Source organism: Camelina sativa, chromosome 2, assembly GCF_000633955.1.
Source record: "Camelina sativa cultivar DH55 chromosome 2, Cs, whole genome shotgun sequence".
NCBI lineage: Eukaryota > Viridiplantae > Streptophyta > Magnoliopsida > Brassicales > Brassicaceae > Camelina > Camelina sativa.
The window spans coordinates 10941300-10962571 of NC_025686.1; the positions used below are offsets into that span (position 1 = coordinate 10941300).

The window sequence follows — 21272 nt, forward strand, 5'->3', positions numbered from 1 at the left end:
AGTGCCTCCGTCCGTAGTGGCTCTGCCCGAGTGTTCCTCGGTAGCTGGTAGAGGAACACCATGGTCGCCGGCCACATTTGAGTTCGGCTCAGGAAGAACAATGTCTTGAGGTAAAACGTCCTCTGGGACGTTAACAATGTCTGGCTCAACCTCGGTAGGTGTAGGAGGTGGGTCAGGCTGCGTAGAGCCTGTCGATGGAGACGGGTTACCGAGATGATCGAGGAGAAACTATAAGCTGGAGGCTCGGTCATTTGGTGAGTTGAAGAGATCCTTGAGACTGTTCCAGTCCTTGTTATCGAAGTAGCCAACATTTTCCATGAACCGAACATCTCGAGAGACATACAATCGACTTGTGGTTGGGTCATAGCACTTGTACCCCTTTTAAGTCGTGGAATAGCCAATGAATATACACTTTGTGCTTTTAGCATCAAGCTTACTTCGCTGCTCTCCAGGCACTAACACAAAACAAACACAACCAAAGACGCGTAAGTGATCGAGAGACGGTTTAAATTTGTTTAATACCTCGAATGGTGACAAGTCGTTAAGAACTTTGGTCGGTGTCCGGTTGATCAAGTAACATGCAGTCATCACGGCATCACCCCAATATCTCTTTGTCACATGTGAATGGAACATCATTGATCGTGCAACTTCCATAAGATGTCGATTCTTTCTCTCGGCCACATCGTTTTGTTGAGGCGTATAGGGACAACTAGTTTGTTGGAGAATGCCATGCCTAGAGAGATGTTCTTTGAACTTGTGGCTTGTGTATTCCCCACCATTGTCCGACCTTAGTACCTTAATGTTAGCATTGAAGTGATTAGTAACATAATTTTTAAAATTAACAAAGGCATCAAACAATCTATCTTTAGAGGGTAACAATGTGACCCAAGTATATTTCGATTTTTCATCAATAAAAATCGCAAAATTCTTGTATTGTCCCTAGATAGGCATGGTGATGTCCATACATCCGAATGAACTAAATCAAAGCAATGCTCATAAATAGTAGTTGACTTTGGAAAAATAGACTTGCAATGTTTTCCAAGGATACAAGACTCACAACTTGAGTTATCAAAAGAAACATTAGGAAACATTAGACCAAGAGCACGGGAATGTGGGTGACCTAGCCTAGCATGACACATCATATTCGAATTAACAACAAAACAAGATTTAGTAGATGTAGATAAATTTAGTGAAGTTTTCTCTAGGACATAGAGATCTCCACTCCCTTGTACTTCTCCAAGAACTTTCCCAGTCTCAATATCCTGAAAATTAACACTATTAGGGCCAAAGATAGCATAACAATTTAAATCATTAGTAGCCTTTTTAACAGATAAAAGGTTTGAAGTAAAAGTAGGCATAAAGAAAGCTTTTGAGAGTTTATCAAAAAATTTCGAGTCCCCTATCCCTTTCACATGTATTTGTTCTCCATTAGCAATAATAATACTCCTTAAAGCCGGTTTTATGTTGTTAATTAGACTAGGGTTACTAATCATGTGGTGAGAAGCACCCGAGTCAACAACAAGAGACCTATTCGGTTTAGAAGCAAGAAAAGAGGTACTAGATTATTTGAGTGAGGCAATGGAACGAATAAGAGCCTCTATATCAGACTTCCTCACCACCTCACCATAGGACGCAGTCATGGCCGCCTCTTCTCCTTGCCTTGATGACCCGGCCCCTTTCTCACCTACCGCTTCCTTGGAGAGATTTGCTTTGAACTTTGCTGGTTTAAGGTGGGGGTGAAGAATCCAACATAGGTCCTTCATGTGGCCCCTCTTCTTGCAGTGGTCACACACCCAGAAGTTCCTGTCTTCCTGCTTGTACACACCCTTGTTGGCCGTGACCAGCTCCCCCTTACCGCTAAATAGATCGAGTGAGCCTTGTTCCTTTTGAACTTGGGAACACACTTCTTCAAAGCTGGGAAGCTTGTCTCCTCTAAAGATGTGCTTCATGAGATCGTTAAAGGCTAGGTTGGGCGTGAGTAGGAGACCAAAGATCTTATCTTGCTCTTTCCTCTCATTAAGAACCGTCGGATCTAGGGAACTTGGCCGTAAGGCCTCAAGTTCCGACCAAAGAGCCCTGAACTTACCAAGGTGCTTAGTAAACTCCACGTCATCTTGGCTCAGGCTGTTGATGGCTCTCTTGACTTCAAAGACTCGGGTCAAGTTCGAGACATTACCATAAACGCTTTTGAGCGTTTCCCAAAGTTCCTTGGCCGTCTCGCAATAGGAGTAGGCTTCAAGGATTAGTGTGTCGAGAGAGTTCTGGAGAACAGATAGGACAACTTGGTCTTCTTGAAACCACTTGGCCTTCCTCTTGCTCTCTTCTTCTACTTCCACATCGGAAGCGCTTTCATCTTCTCCTTTGAGGTTTTGCTTTGGAACATTGTCGGTTTCGACATGACTCCAAAGGCCTCGACCTCCAAGGGCGGTTCTTGTAGTTCTCGTCCACAGCAAGTAGTTTGTTCCCTTGAGAACAATCGGTGTGACAATCGGCTTAGTGTTTTCCATGGTTTGAATGCTATGGACCATTGGATAAAATGTTTACCCGGAGAATAAAAGAAACAAGACTAGCAAGAATGAAGAATCGAGTGAGAAGATTTGAAGATTTGTAGAATAGAGGAGTTAGATTGTCAAGAACAACAACCTAGCTCTGATACCATGTTAGAATTAGCGGAAGACTTTGAGAGTTTGATAGATTAAAGTTAGAATAGAGAGAAATTGAGTAAGAGCAAAGAGAATGAGAAGTATTGAAAAGATTCCACTAGAATCGAATACAACTAATGTAGTCTTACAACCCATAAATAGACAATAGAAGTAGGGCAACTTTCTTAAGATCAAAATAGAAACAACCGATATTGACATTAGGAGAGAGGTGTATGCGACCGAGGTGATAGTGACATATCCGTTTGCCTTAGAAGACATGTGACTTCTTCCTCTTCTCACTCCAACGGCTAGAATAGATTATTCTAGAACTCTTGGATGGGCCGAGCACACACATACATTCCTCTTGTCCCAATATTCGGCCCGTGTGATTCTAAGTTCGGTCCGGTGTCCGTATGGTACGGATGGTACGGTCACCTTGATCAATAGAACTTAGAAGCACAAAGGAAGCACACCTCGAAAACCCTAGGTTTTAATAGTATTTATAGGGTTTTGTCTTGGATTAGGGTTTGTAAGGTTAAAAACGTCTTTTCTTCTTGAGTGCAGGACAAGGGGCGGCGAAATAGGCTTCTGGACCATGGAGGAAGCTTGGACTGGGCCGCCGTGATGGTCGCTGGTCAGGCCTTCTGTAAAAGCCCATCGGCTGGTCGGTTCTTCTTACGTCGGTTTATAACACGTTCTGATAAATCGGGCATATCTTCCGGATGGCTGGATGGATTCACTTGATTACACTTCCAGGAGAAAGATGACTCTTTCAGATTTCCATAAACACCAAGCACGTCAAAATGTGAGTTCAGGAAGGTCTTCAAAAGTGGCCCGTGCTGCAGAGATCTGAAACTTTCCTAAAACGTATTTTTCTTGTCTTTTGGTCCAAATTGCTATAAAACCTGTAAAACCTTGTTGGAACCTGAAATACTTGATAATAGACCTTTTATACTTGAAATCCTATCAAACTCTTCTTAAATGCATATGAAAGTTATTGCTAGTATGAGTAAAATAACGATGTTATCACATACAACCATTTGGATTGATAACACTTTTTACTATAACTGCATAGAGAATTGATACCCTGAGTGAAAATTCTGTTATCACTAATCAGGGTTTCCTTCCCTTACTATATATACCTCTTGTACCTACAGCCGCCCACTAAGTCAGAAAATATCTTAGTAGTCCTAGTGAGTCATCATAAAAACCTTGTTATTTTCCTTTTTGAGTATATTTACTTTATTGCATCATCTTCTACTTTTCTTATACTTTTCTTTTACCCAGATTTTCAGTGTCTTGTAACCTACATAACTTTGAATCTTTTGATCTTGCTTCTTTGTATTAAGTTGTAGATCTCTTCATCATCTATCTATCTATGCTTATTTGATCATTTTCTAGGTTTGTGTTCTTCATGATTATGTGTAGATCTGAGTAGTGAACTAGAATCTTAGAGATTAGTTAGGCTGGTAAAGAGTTATGATTATCTAGACTTTTCAAGCTTGTTTGTTTATACATCTCTTCCATATTAGGGGTTCTCTATGCTGTCTTTGTTCTGAGAAGTTAAGTATAGATCTCAGGTTTCCTTCCTTTCAAAAGATGTTTAGGATGCTAGAATAGACTAATACTGGAGATTATTGTGCCTAGCCTAAGAGATTAATTGTCTAGGGTGGTTTTTGACAAATAATGATATGGGTCTTTAATGCCTGTTTATTCATGTCTTAGCTAGTGAGAACTAGGTTTAAGAGTGCTTAAAACTGATTACTATTGCCATGAGAGTGGATTAGTAAGTATTAGAGGTCATTGTCTAGAGATATCTCTTATTGATTGAGTTTTGTTGATCAGTCTAGGTAGTTATAGCTTAATACGAGCCCGTGAATCCCATCTCTAGGACCTGTTTTATATATTGATTGTATGTCTTATTGCTCATATCTGCTTCATGTCTTGTTATTTTGCATTTCGGGTTGTTTCATAGTCTATGTTCTTCGTTTTAGCACCACTCGACCACACTTTTACTGAGCTCGGTCGAGTGCTTGATCGAGCACCGTCTCGTCTGTTTAGTTTATCTATATATACATTTTGAAGTACATTTTGTGTTATCTATATTAACATTTTTGAAGTACATTTTGTGTTCTACCCTTTAAGTTATACTTATTTACAAAGTTAATCCCTATCAAAATTACACAAAATAATAATTAAAACATGGCAATTAAAAATCGAGTACTCAAAATATGTCTATAAAATAGTTACACCAATTTGATTCCTAAAATATCTCTTCAAAATTAATTTCTATTTTCCTAAATCAATTTTGTTTATGCTTATATAATCTTTACATTTAACATCATATTCCTAAATTGATATCTTGAATCGGGTATTATCCTTATAATATCTCCACTTCATTTCTATTTTCATTTATCAATTATAATCTTCATTTCTTATATAATCTTTACTTTCTGTTTATGCTTATTTATCAAGCATTGCTTAACTTATAAATAATTTAAAATCTTATTATATAAACTTGGGTTTTGAAAGTTAGCCATTAACAAGATTTTGACATTTGTCAAGTTATCAATCTCAGATTTTGACATGTGTAAAAGTTAATATTTAATAGGAGAAATTTGATTACAACAAAAATAAAATATTTTGTTTTAAAAAATATTAATAATGTGAAAAGATAATTATAAAAATTACAGAATTTATAAAAAATACAAAGTTTTTTTAAATAACTATAAGGAGATTATATATATATATATTTCATAAAATTCAAAATTATAATATTATTTACTTATTTTTAAGTTTAAGTTATTAATTCTACAAAAAATAGAAAAGAGATTTAGGAAAATATACAGTTAATTATTAATTCTAAATTTTGTAAGTACTCACTTCTATATAAACATAGATCGTCTTATATTTAGATAATTTATTCAAAAACACTGCTATCAACTTTGTTTAATTAGGCAGTTTTTTAAAACCAAAATTTTCTCTTATTTTCATGTATTATAAACCAAAATTTTCTCTTATTTTCATGTATTATAAAATCAAAATTTTCTCTTATTTAAACCAAAATTTTCTCTTATTTGAATTATTTGGGATTCATGTATTATCATTGAGAGTGGACATGGGCTCACTAAGCAAGGTGGCGGTTGAGGCGTTACAGAGACAGAGGCTACATCATGGTGTGTCAAAGACCCTTCCACGAATACATTGGGAAATTTAACATTAGTTACTATCAAAAAATGTGTGACGTTAGAAAAAGGTTTTTACTTTTATTGTTTGTCAGAGGCTAGGAGCAAGCCATTTTGAGATAGCAAAAAGACTTAAACATGTTCTCTCCACACAGGAGGAGGACAGAGCCAAGGTTCTCTCTATGGTGGAGAAGGTTGGACACAAGGTTATCTCCCCAGGGGAGGAGGTGGAGGAGGTTGGACGCAAAGTTATCTTCCTAAGGGAGTAAGGCGAAGCCAAGGTTCTCTCCATAATGGAGGAGGTTGGACACAAGGTTCTCTCGATAAGAGATGAGGGTGGAGCCGAGGTTCTCTCCATTGTGGTCATACATTATTGTGATGATACATAATTGATTAGTATATTATGTAATATATTTTTTATTCAAAATATTTTTTGAGCCAACAATTTTAATAATAAAAAAACTATGCAAAAGTGAAAGTAAAATAGTTGGCTTAATATGTTCATATAGACATTTTCTAGATGGTGATAAAGAATATATTTGTAACATAGAGTATATTTAGATGTAAAAAAATACACTTTTAATAGTAACATACATAAAATATTTGTAAATCGATATAAATCATTGTATTATAACACAAATATTATTTATAAATAACATACAACAAATTTTAATATATTTTTCTTAAATTTAATTTAATTTATAAAATTTTGAACTTGCACATCGGACAGGTCCTCATCTAGTACCCTTTTATTTTTGGTTATTTAAATATATTATTTACATGATTGATCCTTATACATTTGCAGAAAAAAACTAAAATCAATTTATGGCAAAAACAGAATCGATTACTCTAATAATATACCTTAAAAATCGGGAATTATTTAGATTCCTAAAATATCTATACGAATTAATATAAATGAAATCAAGATATAGAACAATAAATAAATTAATGTGCTAATAATAATTACAATATCCTAATCAAATCTTCAGACTTATTAATATGTTAAGCTGCAATTGGAGATTTAATAAGAAAAGGAAACACCATATACTACACCCACATTGGTTGGTATAAAATAACTATATGAGTTTGTAACATAGATATGTATTAATATATTTTTTAATTAGCATTCTCATAATATTCACTAAATGTTGTTATCTTTTGTTTGCATTGCAGATGTCATTGGCCAAGTCATTAACATCGGGGAGATTGAGATGCCGGAAGCAAAAAACTGTCAACAAACCAACTAATAAACTCAATTTTGAATTGAGAAATGAAAAATAAGTTTTAAGTGAATAGTTAATAGTTATGTATAATTATAAGCATGCATCATTTTCTTTATTTCAGATTTATCAAAAAGAAAAAAAAATTGTCATAGTAAAGAGAGACTAGGGTGTATTAACGATACTAGGTTAGTACCCGCGCTACGCCGCAGGATTATTTCTCATTTATTTAAAAATAATATTTTGTTTTTGTTTTCTGAAAAACTAATTGTTTTCAGTTTTTTTGTTATTATTTGTTGCTGCATATTTTTATTTATTATCATCATTTTCATATCCATTAAATGTATCTTACCGAGTTAAACATTTCATTATGTAAACATTGACTACACAAAATTTTGATTGCTATGATCGATCTGCTATCGAAATAGAATTAACGCATCCCAATTATAGAATTTTATTTCTCATTTTATACCCCACCAGATCAATTCTATTTAACTTAATCCATAATTTTATATTTATACATTAATTTCATCTAATTTGTATTAAACATAGACTTTGTATCAACAATATATGTTATGAAAACTACCCTATGTTTTGTTTTCACTTTTTCTAAACTAAGTCTTTTTTTTTCATAAAAAGACAGTCCTATGTTGACGAAAAAAAAAAGACAGTCCTATCTTCACTATTAAATTTAAATACATATATACTCTTAAAAAAATTATTTTAAAATTTTCGTGATTTTATATTAACATTTGAAAAGAAGAAAAAACATTAGGTAGTTTTCAAAAAAAATGATTGTAGATACATTTATTCAAAAACTCTCCTTATTTAAAGTTTTAGTTACTCATATACTTTGTAAAGAAAAGTTAGAATGAAGAATTTCAATTTTGGAATTAAAAGATAGGTTTCAATTTCATCAAGACAATTACATCAGTTGACGATCTTTATGTAGACTTCATGTAAGAAGGAGCATCTCAGAATGTGCATTAGATATTTAAAGAGGCTAATTCCTAATTGCAAATCACACGGTTGGTTTGAGACTAACCACAAAAGACAACATATAAACTTTTAGAAAACAACAACATTCAGAGATAATAGATCTAACCCTCACACTCTCACTTATGTGTCGGATAATTTATGAAAGCACTTGAAATTTGCGCTGCTGTAGAAGAAGAAGCATCATCCTCCAGAAGCCATTCCCTTGCACAAATCAGAACCTCCACTATCCCGGGCCTCATCGGCGTCTTGTACTTTTCCATTTCTCTTGGTATTTTAACCAAAAATCCCCAAGTGTGCTTCAAATTTATATGTGATTATTGATTTGCCATCATTGACGTCTTGTACTCATCTAACTCTTTGTTTATCTCTCAAATGCTTCTTTGAAGCGATGACGTTTAAACTTTTCAAGCTGTAGAAGCTTCCTTGAACCGATCACAACTTCAGCAAATCTACCGATGTCTCCACCGTCAAAATGAAGCAAGTGTTGGGTATGTAATTATCAAATTGGGCTTTATTCAAATGGGCTTTATTACCAAGTTTGGTGTTGTCGTAAATTTGGTTTCGACAAAAGTCTTTCTTCTTAAAAGGAGAAGTCAAGATCGACGGTTTTGCTCTTTGTTGGTTGTAACGGGCAGAAAGATCAGAGACGGCTGAAATCTCTGATAGGAGGTTAGATTTTGTGCATATAAAAATAAGAGTCCAGCCTTTAATTTCATAATGGAAAAGAACTTCTTCTCTTTTCTACTTCTTCGTCTCCTCCTTCTTCTTCTTCTTTTAATTTCTGATTTTGAGTTTGAGAGTTTCATCTCTTTTGAATTGAGTGCACAGTTCAACTGAGAGCAGAGTAAATCCTGGAGTGAGCCGTCTTGGTTATCTTGCACTGGGATTAGGCGGTTTTTTGCTCAAGTTTAGTAGATTCTCTACGGCTATGCAACTTAAGCTTCTTTGTTATTTCTTGTTTTTTCTGAGTCTGAGTCTGTTCTGATTCCAACCGCAAGTCTCTGATTTGTCTAATTAAATGATGGATTCCTTTGAGTTTGATATACTCTCCTTTTTATTATTTATCAAAGATTTTCTGAGCTCGATTCTGTGTACTCATCGACAATCTCATACACCTAAGTCTTTGAGTGCCTTATTTTAGTTATATACATCTCGCGTTATGCAACCCCTCTTTTCTAATTCCAACTACCATGATTCCTATGGTTAGAGTTAGAGGGAGAGAGAGAGTGAATAAAGAGAACGGCGTGGAAGAAAATAAAGCTTATGTGTATTAATCGAAATGTTTTAATTGGCTATTCATTTTAACTGATGTGTCAACACCAGCTTCAATGTTAATGCTGATTTGTCACACCAGGAATGCAACGCATCCTTCTTTTATTGTATTGATATAGCACGTAGTAGTGTACTATTGAGGCCATTCAATTCACAAAATTGTATTTACAAAGTCTATTATATAGACTGACATTATTATTTTGAATATTTTGGTTTTAGACATGAAGTATTGATGACTATGAATTTTAATCAAGGTCTATGTAAAAATAGAGTACAATGTTTTATTGATCATATCACTTAGACTTATTTGACGAGTCTACACTTTTTAAAATTTGTTTAACTATTAGAAAAGTGTTATGAAAAATAGATGGATGCCCATTATAAGGTCCATCTTCTAGAAGTCTCTAGAATTACTTGTAAACTAGGTTTACTTTGTCATCAAGCGAAACCCTCTCTTTGTACTCCTATATAAAGGACCTTTCATTCATTGGAATAAGACACTAATATCTTCCTCCTCTTTTCTATCTATAACATGTTATCAGCACGCTCTTTGAAGCTAAAAGTCATGTCAAAACTCACTAGTCTTGAATTTGGAGCTCTTGACATCAGTGGAGACAACTACTTGGCATGGGCACTAGATGCTGAAATTCATCTAGATTCAAAAGATCTCCTTGACACCATCAAAGAAGGAAATCAAACTGAAAGCAAGGACAAGTCCAAAACTATGATTTTCCTTCGTCATCCCCTCCATGAGGATCTCAAGAATGAATACTTGAGTGTGAAAGACCCACAAATCCTTTGGAATGATCTAAAGGAAAGGTATGATCATCAAAAAACTGTGATTTTGCCTAAGGCTCGCTATGATTGGACTCACCTGAGATTACAAGACATTAAGTCTATAAGTGAGTACAACTCAGCTTTGTTCAAAATAACTTCCAAGTTGGAATTATGTGGAGAGAAAGTCACGAATGCAGACAAGTTGGAGAAGACATTCTCCACTTTTCATGCTAATAACATTGTCCTGCAGACACAATACCGTGAGAAGGGTTTCGTGAAGTATTCCCAACTTATATCTTGTCTCCTTGTAGCTGAGAAACAAAACGAGCTGTTGTTGAAAAATCATGGACTACGCCCATCTGGTTCTGCTCCATTCCCTGAAGCGAATGTGACATCCTATGATAAGACCAATAATAATGGTCAAGGTCGTGGCCGTGGTCGTGGACGTGGATACGGTCGAGGCCGTGGTGGTGGGGTTCAGTTTAAGAACCAGTCTCACAAGAAGTAGGAAAAGACCATTGGTCTCGTACGTGTCGTACCCCAAAACATCTTGTTGAGCTCTACCAACAATCAATGAAGGAAAAGGGAAAGAAAGTGGAGACAAATATGGTGTTTGAAGATTGAGAAGATGATTTTGACTTTGGTGATCTCGCTCACCTAGACATTCCAGATCTCTTCCCTCCTGAAGAAGAGAAAAACTGATCGAGCTAGAAGAGCTAGATTTATTCAACCTTTTCTCTTATTTAATTGTTTTTGGCTTTTAGTTATTTGGATTTCAGATTTTATTTTATTTTATTCTATGCATTTATGTATTTTATTGTTTTTGGCATTTATGTATTCCATGGTTAAAGTTGATTTATAAAGATATTTATTTATTTATGAATTTCTATTATATTTTTTAATTACGTAATACTTATATGAGAATTTATTTTTGTTTACTTATTTGAAGAACAATGAATGGTGGAGATTTATGCTTGGCCGACAGTGCAACTAGTCATACAATTTTAAAAAATAGGAGTTATTTCTCCTCTTTAACAATGAAAGAAGCAAGTGTAAGTACCGTAACTAGTAGTGCAAAGATAATTGAATGCTCTGGAAGAGCTAATATATCATTGCCTATGGGAACAAAATTAGAAATTGTTGATGCATTATACTCCCCTAAGTCTCATAGAAACTTATTAAGTTTTAAAGATATCCGCAGAAATGGATACCATATTGAGACAATGAGCAAAGGTATCACTGAATACCTTCAAATCACAAATAATACCCAAGGCTCTAAAATTATTGTGGAAAGACTGCCTGCATTTTCCACTGGGCTTTACTATACAACAATTAATACAATTGAAGCAAATGCTATAGTTTAACTTTAAAAGTTTGGCATGACCGGTTAGGTCACCCCGGCATAACAATGATGCAAAAGATAATAACAAATTCATGTGGTCATTCATTAAAGAACCCGAAGATTCTTCCTAATGATTTTTCATGTGTTGCTTGTTCACAAGGCAAGTTGATTATACGACCTTCGCCAGCAAAGATAAATTCAGAACAAATTAACTTTCTGGAACGCATACAAGGAGATATATGTGGGCCTATTCACCCATCATGTGGAACCTTTAGGTATTTTATGGTCTNTTATTTTATGGTCTTAGTTGACGCATCTAGTCGATGGTCACATGTATCCTTGTTATCAACTCGAAACCTAGCATTTGCAAGATTACTTGCCCAGTTGGTTAGACTACGAGCACACTTTCCAGATTTTCCTTTGAAGAAAATCCATCTTGATAATGTTGGTGAATTCACATCTCAAGCTTTTAATGAATATTGCATGTCTATATGGATAAGTGTTGAACATCCTGTAGCACATGTTCACACACAGAATGGCTTAGCAGAATCACTAATCAAGCGCCTTCAGCTGATTGCTAGACCATGACTAATGAAATCAAAACTCCCTATATCTGCTTAGGGACATGCTATATTACATGCGGCAGAACTGATTCGTATCAGACCAACAATTCATCATAAGTTCTCCCCATCACAATTAATTCTGGGTCAGGAACCAATTTTTTTTTTTTTTGCAATAAAAATATATCTCTCTTGAAATCCCAAATTGGCATTTCTAAAGTAAGTTTTTGTGTATCAAAATTAGTTTACATCAAACTTTAAATTACTTCCAAAAATATACTTAAAATAAATATGAAATTAATTGTTATTCCATAATTATAATATTTTAAAGCAAAGAAATAAAATATTCTAAATATTTTAATTTGCTAAAATAAATTTAAATGCTCTGGAGTCATGTGATGGAGCGGGTTAGAATTTATACAAATATGATTTTATAGTTTTTATGGATTGTCTATTACTAAAGCACACAAAATATTTTAATTTTATATAACAATCAATATACAATTGTACAATCTTAAACACTAAACAGAACAAACAAAATTAATATATATATATATATATATAACTTAAAAATTAAATATGTTAATTATAAAAAAGTTGTTCCGCGGTGTACTGCGTGTTAAAATCTAGTGTTTTGCATTTCTCTAGTTTAATTTCCTTGCACCTGTTTAGTATTTGCTTCTGTGTAAGTGTAGTATCTGCATTGCATCTTAGCTCTTATTGCATCTAGTACTGTTTAAGTTGTTGGTTCATTGCATTTACATTTCTGTTATTAGTATTGTTAGAACCAAAACCACTTTCCTATCTGGCTTAACTTGGATAAGTGTTCATATCTTGAGTGTTTGTATATCACCATTTATGGATTGACATCTCTTATACTACAACATCATAAGGGTATTGAAACACCATGCATCCCATTGAGCATCTTAGCCTAAGTCGGTTTGTTTGTTATCATCCATTCATTCATAGGTTAAGATAGAAAGACTCATGTTTAAATTGGCACCGTTGCCATTAGGGTGTTGATTTGTTCCATTCAAGATTTACATAAGTTCATGATTAAGTTCTATTGTTTACTGATCGCTATTGATTAGCTTCTTCATCTGCTTGGTTGTTTTGAGTTTCAGGTACATACTCAACTTCGCACTCAACCGTCTGCACAATCGAGCGTCTGATTGAGCTTCAGCCCAAAACTTAGCTTGTTTCCTTGTCTCAGTTGATCGACCTTCAGCTCGAGCTAGAACTCGACCATGTGTTCAACCGAGCGTCTGATCGACTTGATGCATGCTAACTAGATCTAAGGGAAACCACAACCTCCAGAGGTATATTGATCACATCAACCTTTTGCCTAGGGATCTTAGGCAACAAAAAAACAAGAATACTTCAAGAACAAGAGGAGAAGTTCCTCATGGATCCTCCTGCCAAGAAACATAGGAGCTGGAGATGCTCTTAACACTCACAATCAGAGAGCAGAGATAGTTCCACCAGCTGTAGCTAATAACAACTTTGAGATCAAGAGTGGTCTCATATCAATGATCCAGAGTAACAAATTTCATGGCCTACCTATGAGAGACCCTTTGGATCACTTGGATGAATTTGATAGACTCTGCAGTCTCACAAAGATTAATGGAGTTAGTGAAGATGGCTTCAAACTCATGTTGTTCCCATTCTCTCTAAGAGGCAAAGCTCATCTTTGGGAGAAGAACCTACCTACAGGTCAGATCACTACTTGAGATGGTTGTAAGAAAGCTTTTCTGGCCAAGTTCTTCTCAAATGCAAGAACAGCTCGCCTGCGCAATGAAATCTTAGGATTTGCCCAAATGAACAATGAGGCCTTTTGTGAAGCTTGGGAGATATTCAAGAGCTATCAGAGCCAATGTCCACACCATAGATTCAGCAATGAATCCTTGCTCAGCACTCTCCACAAAGGAGTTTTACCCAAGATCAGAATGTTGCTAGATATTGCTTCCAATGGTAACTTCCTAAATAAAAATGTGGAAGAGGATTGGAAACTTGTTGAGAATTTGGCTCAGTCTGATGGAAATTATAATGAATACTATGATAGAACTGTGAGGGTTGTTGAATCAGGTCAACATAAGAAGTATAAGAAGAATCTTAAAGTTGTGCATTTAAAACTGGATAGGATGAACATGAAAATATTTTAAAATGATTTTACAACTGTCGTATCGATTCTCGTTGATGACATTTCCTCTCTCATGTTTTCATCTCATAAAGTTGGACAAAATGAGATGGATATGATTTGGTTTTATTCCACAGTCTCATATACAAGTTATTAAACTTGATATATATCACCAAGATTAATGTGTTTTGAGTTTATTCTGTGTATAATGTGTACAATTTTTTGAACAATATCACTATAATTAATGTATTTTCAGTTTTTATAAAAATGTAAACTGTATCACTATATCACATTTTTCTATATCTCCTTAAAATCAAAAGTATAATATTTTCTATCTTTGATTAAAATAAAATTGTTTGACTTCACTTTCAACACTTAAAGGTAAAAGTTCATAAATAGCACCAAAATAATTTTTTGTTTTCAAACCAAAGCTTAAATAAGATTTTGAAATCTATACTAGTATTTTTGCAGCAGTTTTTGCTCAAAAATACTTTTTGGAAAGTTTTAACATTTAATGCATTTGACATTAATATTAGTTACCAAAAATTTTAAAATTAATTATAGGTAAGATTAAAAAAATAAGGAAATCTTTCTACCTCATTCAAACATAAATATATGATTCCTTTTCATTTTTATTTGAATTTATATTTAAATTATCTTGAATTATTCTATAATGCATTTAGTTAATAAAAATTGTGATTTTTTTTACTGCATATGATGTAATACAAATTTTTTAAAATAAACATATATTACTCAATAGATGAATAAAAAATACAGGTACAATGTCCCATATCGCCTAAAAAAATTAGGCGATAGTTCATAATCATACAATAAAAGAGACCAAAATGATTCATAATACAATTGGGTAGAAATCTTGATTTATCATGCATTCAAACTTAAAAAACTTTAATTTGGTTTATTCCGGTTCTTTATTTTAAAGATTTTTCAAAAGTTAAATATTATAAATATAAAAATATTTCTATTTTATTATAGTATTTATATTTTTTAGAAAGTTAACTTTATAAAATGTTAAAAATATTAATAATATTTAAACGTTTATGAAGTTTCAAATATTATAAATATTTAAACTTTATAAGAAATTTAAATATTATAAATATTTCAACTTTTTAAAAAAGTTAGAAAACTTTTAAAATATTAATAATATATTTAAAATTTTTCGAAACTTCAAATATGAGAAATACTCCACCATTTTAAGAATTACAAATATTATAAATATTTAAACTTTATAAGAAACGCCAATTTTATAAAATATAAATGGTTACAACCTTAATAAATAACATATCAACTCAATCTAATATTTATAATACAAAAAAAATATTAAAAATTAAGATTATATATTGCGAGTTAAAATATCTCGGGACGGAATTATATACCGGGACGGGTTTTGTCGATATTTATATAAATTTCAAAAAATCATTAATTTGGTGTTAAACGGGTAAAACATCATTTCATTATTTTGTTAACACTATCGGTATTCGAGAATAGACAAATCTAATTAAATTAATTAATAAATATTATATAAAATATAAATTATATTGCAGTGTTTTATGGTTTAAACTTTAAACCATAAAATTAACAATTATTATATAATTATAACATATTTAACTAACAAATACAATTTATAATTTAAATGTTTTAGTTATAAATAATTTGTCCCGCGGTACACCGCGGGTCCTAATCTAAGATTAGTATGATGATAATTTTGGACAGCCAAAACTTAAATTTGGTATTTTGATAACTGCCTTTAAAACAGTATATCAATTTTTAAAAAAATATTTGTACATAGTATATGATTACACAATAAAAATTGTACATGAAACATATGACTCAACATAAACGATACATTTAGCATCTGTCAAATGGTTGACCAACACCATTTCGATATATATTGATTTTGACTAAAACTTGATAGTTTATATAATTAATTTAAATTGAATTCTACTTATAAAAATTTGGTATATAGTTAAAACACAATGATAACAATATAGGTTGAAATAGGCCATTTAAGCCACATAATCATTACCCACATGATCAAATGCTCAGCTCGATTTGTGCATGTGGTACGGGTGCATGTGCACATAATCCATTTCATTTTGGGCAATTATTACAAATAGCACCTAAATAAATTTTTGTTTTCAAATTTACTACATCTTTTTTAAAGTTTCAAAATAGCATTATATTTTACAATTAAACTTTCAAAATTAAATTTTAAATTCTAAAGATTATACTTTTACCCTTTTCAAACTATATCCTAAATGTAATAAAAAGAATTCAAACCTAAAAAAACATATCCTAAAAGTTAGTTTAAAATATTATAATGTGTTAATAGTACTATTTCGGAAGATTATGGAGTATGTGTTATAATTATCTATAAAATTTGTTTAAGTGTTATTTTTAAGGTATGATAAGATATTTTTTACATCATTATAACTTTTGACATCATTATATAATTTTTTATATTAATATTAGGGTTCCAAATATTTTTTTTCCTAAAAACATAGAGATAAGACCCAGTTTTTTTTTAATCTCAGGATCCAAAAATTATTAAACTGGGTATAATAACTTTTTTAGTGTATATATATAGAGCAATACTTGGTTTCACTTCTAGGGGTGAATCTGTTCACCCTTTTTGTTTTAATCAATAAAAATGCACCATGTCATATTATATTAAATAAAAATTTAATAAATTAAAAATTAAAACGAAAATCATTAACAAAAATATTAATATTGTTGAACCCAAATCAACATATAATCTTGTTTAGTTATACAATTTAAACTCTATTTCTCCTTTGTAAATCATAACCCACATATAAATTTGTTTAATATTAAAAAATTTAGTTGACAAAAAAAAAAAAAAAAAAAAAAAATTAAAACATAATTCTCATATAAATCCAAGTGGATATAAAATCTTGTTTAATTGTGAAATATAAATTATAATCACTTTTTATAAACTCAAACCGACTCATAAATTCGTTTAATTGTAAACATTAATTATTATTTATAAATCCGAACCGACATATAATTTTGCTTAATTATAAAATCTAAATTCTAAATTCTCATAAATCCAAACCGACATATAATTTTTTTTAATTGAAATCAAATCCTCTTAAACTGATAGTTAAGCTCATTTAATAAAAGTTTATAGATTTTGTTTTCTTGATTGTTCTTTATTATTATTTTTTATCATTATATTTTGATGTCTTTGTAAACCACTGTCTCATGTACTGTACTGTACTATGATTCCAAAAAAACCGAGAATTTACAGATTCGACTCGTGCGAGGCCCAGAAAGAGGCCGACATAAGACGTCGAGATTTCCATCCCAAGACGAGGCCGTTTCGGCCCAATTCTTCCACACTATACCCATCGTTAAACAAGCTCAAAAGGAGCTTTGCTTGACAACGGTTGGCGAAGCTCACTTCCATGGCTTCAAACCCATTAGTCTCTAACCACTGTGGCCACGAAGCAAAGCTTTCGACTTCTGAATCATCAGCAGTGATACGCGTCAACCAATTAGCAACCCACGGACCGATAAATACACGCTCCACAAAGCCCCGTGCCGGGTTAGTGATTGAGAGGCCTGCCTCTAGAGAGTCGAAGATGGCTGAGAACTGATGTAGCAAGTCCATAAAACGATATAGGAAACATTGGTTTCCCATGAGGCCAACTTCCTCGTGAACGAGAGTGACAAGTTTCGGGTTTAGAGTTCTAGCTTCCAATAAAAAGGAAATTACGGAATTCGGAGTTTTGTGGCTAAACCGAGGGAGATGCAACATACAATTGATCACCACTGCTTCTCCTCTTACAAGCTTCAGAGACGAAGATTTGAATGCATCGTTTTCCAGTTTACAATGGTGGAATGAAAACGGTTGGCCAATAGACTCGGCGAACGCGGTTAGACGCCGTCCAGCTTCTTGGACTGCACAAACAGATTTTTTACCATTGGTGGCTCTTGACAAAGCCGTGATCCTTAGATGTTGGGCTGATGTGCCTGTGTTTCTAGACAGCAAGGCCTGCATCAATGAAGGCCACTGAATACCTTCAGCGATATCATAATCCACGATATGGATTCGACGTTCATACTTCACAGATTCAAGAATAGCCTGTGTGGTGGTGAGGTAACCAAAGTTGACGTATGGAGACATGTTCTGCAGCATTTGGAACGCTGAGATCACATCTGCCTGATCATAAACATCACCGCGATGCTGGTTGGGACGCAGAACGTTGTCTCGTTCAAGCAACTTTGAAAGGCCGTCGGTGAAGTGAGCAGCTAATCTCTCCATGTTCGTTCGGTCACCGGGAGAAACCAAGTCCTTAAGCCTTGCAAGTATAACCCGAGTTAGCTCCCGAGACTTATTCGCTCCAGTTGATGCCTCCGCAGCAGCCACCAGTAAATGAACCAACCTCAAGCCCTTTGATTCATCTAGCTTAGGCTCCTCTACAATAACCCCATCAGTCACGGACAAGCCCGTGGACGCAGAGTTACAAATTCCCTCCTGGCCATGAAGCATTGGAGCAGATTCAGTTTCCATCAAAACTCCTTCATCACCCATGATGGATTCAATGACATCACGGAAGTCACAACCCCAATCAACGTCAAGATCATTCAGGCTATAACCACAAGAGGAGGTGCTTGCGGCTTCGGCAGGCGTGTTCGTTTTGGTAGAGAAGAAGAGGTCCAGGAAGTCCTCGTAAGGATAATTCATGGTCATGCAGGTACAAATGAAGAAACGAGCAATGCAGAATTATATAGATACTGTAGTACGACCCAAGAGAATATTTTTTAAAGTAAATCATTTTAAGTCAAATCTAAAGTACATGGTCCCCTTTCAGGGAGGTCGAACAACCTGTGGTCCTTGTAACAAGTAGCAGGACCACTGTTATCAGGAAAATAAAGAAAACAAGTGAGAATTGTTAGTCCAACTATATTAATCCATGGTTATATGCACCACTACGATCAATTGGGAAATTAAACAAAACAAGTGAGAATTGTTAGTCCAATCATACTGATCAGTTTTTAAAATTATAAAATCGGCGTCCAGTCTAACCTAGCTAGTGACAATTTAAAATAAAATAGAAGTGCACGGACTATATATTTTTCATATGAAAATGCATATAGCCAGCTTTGCTGAGTAGAGAACCTAAGCGCCAAACAGAAAACGACAAGACATTATTGAGATTTGGTTTACATCTAATCAAATCAATCAAGAGGCATCACATAAAAAACTAATTAATAATAAACTCCGAAATCGTTCTAACAATCTTCAGACCACTTCGATTAGTCTCTTAACACAATTATAGGCTAAGCAAACAGCAGAACCTTATCTCCCTCACCTCTATAACAGGTTTTGGTTTGGAAAAAAAGTGACAGAAGCAGTGACGCAATTTTAGTAGTTTACAAGTTGTTTTCCAGCTAAAATCATGTGGTCACTCACACTCACAATTCTACCTTGAATGCAATTTCACAGAAATATACGATCAGACCATATCATATTTTAAGAGAACCAAATCCTACATTCTCCAATAATCCAATTAAACTAAATACATGCTTGCTCAGTTGCTCTTTCATAAATGTCAAAAAATTATATATTTATATCGTCGTATGATTCAAGATACATCTAGACTCAAATAACATAGTTGTGGATCCCATTTGCAAAGATTTAATAATAGAACCCAAAAGGTTGGTTTGTACCTTGGTAGAGTATTAAATTGATATTGGTTAATGGTCATAAGTCCTAACTGTCACGCAGAGGGTAATCAACTAATCCTTTCTGGTTAATTGTGGCGTGAACCGTTCTGGCAGATGCCACTGCAGAGTCTCCTCGTTTAACAATTTTCTCGAGTTCTTCCACCTTCTCTGACAACAATCTAGCATTCGAGGTGGTGGCATGGACCAACTTGTTTGCGGTTTCTAAGGCAGTGCAAAGCTGAAAATGAAAGGAAGTAAGTAAAGGATTTATTAACATATAAGTTTCTTGACAAGCTATGGAAACATTTCATTTGCATTTGTCTCTTATAATCTGCAGAGCCTCACTGATCATTTCTTGAGAACCTCATAACATATATGCTTCAGATACTGGCATAACTGATCATTTAGTCATGTCCTACCAATGTGAAAGACAAAGACTTCCATACATGAGCCAATCACATCAAAACCTCAACATACCAATCATGTCCTCTTATTGACGTTTTTCACATAATATTTATAAACTCTGTAGCATGGAAATGCCAACCTGATAGGAAAAAAAATAATATAGTTGTCAAATCAAAAAGCTTTCAAATTACCTCCAATGTTAGGGAGGTCCATGAGTGATCAGAACCACCAAACGCATCATTTAGTTTATCATAGTTTTCCTGAAACAAAACAACTGCTTTTGTTATAATCCCGGTACATAGACTAGGCAAATACTATGCTAATCACAGAACCAATGTTGATAAGAACAACACAACCAACCCGGTGTACATCATTTATATGGGGATTAAGGATGATTTAACTCTTCCAAAATCATATTTCAACCATCCTCTAATGAGAGATCCAATACACACAGATTTCAAAACCACCTTGATTCAGACACATAGCGTTCCACACAAATCAAACAGGAGGATGCATAAAATTTGAACAAACAATGAAGGAACAATGATAGAGAATCAATAAAAGTGAAGGCAAAATTTTGGATCAGAAGAGGGACCTGAAAGAGTCGGGATAGATCCAACGGTTCAGAGAAGGTATCAACGGAGTCTGGTTTTGAAGAAATTTCAGGAGTTGAAACGTTTTCCGGTGAGTAGGAAGTTTCTTCGCCGAGATCGGCGAGAAGATCGTCGATTGACAGCAACGGACCTCCGACTCCTCTCATCGCTCTCTTTATCTCTCAGAAGTCAGAAACTGAGAAAATCTCACAAATTCTATAGTTTTTGTACGTTAATGGGCTTAGGCCTGGTTTGTGTCAGTGATTTGGTCGCTTCATTTAGGCGGAAAATCGGCCATTTCATACCCAACCTAAGGTCCTATGTTCAATTCCTACCCAAAGTTTGATGTTGTGCAAACTCATACATTAACTAATAAAAATTTCAAATTCACAATCCAAACTTGTAAAATTGTGTCAATCTATACTTAAGTC

General features: G+C 33.9%; 2 protein-coding genes across 3 annotated transcripts; both read right to left on the reverse strand.

Moving 5' to 3' along the window:
• Positions 17364–18884, reverse strand: LOC104722063 (scarecrow-like protein 26). Its single transcript, XM_010440166.1, has one exon. It carries the CDS (start codon positions 18864–18866, stop codon positions 17415–17417), a length of 1452 nt encoding a protein of 483 aa, XP_010438468.1. The 5' UTR covers positions 18867–18884; the 3' UTR covers positions 17364–17414.
• Positions 18872–21072, reverse strand: LOC104722046. Of its 2 annotated transcripts, XM_010440155.2 has the most exons (4): positions 20844–21072; positions 20440–20508; positions 19847–20081; positions 18872–19031 (listed from the first exon to the last, which is right to left on the reverse strand). In XM_010440155.2, exons 1-3 carry the CDS (start codon positions 21006–21008, stop codon positions 19890–19892), a joined length of 426 nt encoding a protein of 141 aa, XP_010438457.1. In that variant the 5' UTR covers positions 21009–21072; the 3' UTR covers positions 18872–19031; positions 19847–19889. The 2 variants fall into 2 exon arrangements, with proteins under 2 accessions (XP_010438457.1, XP_010438450.1); XM_010440148.2 differs by lacking the exon at positions 18872–19031 and having other exon boundaries at positions 19628–20081.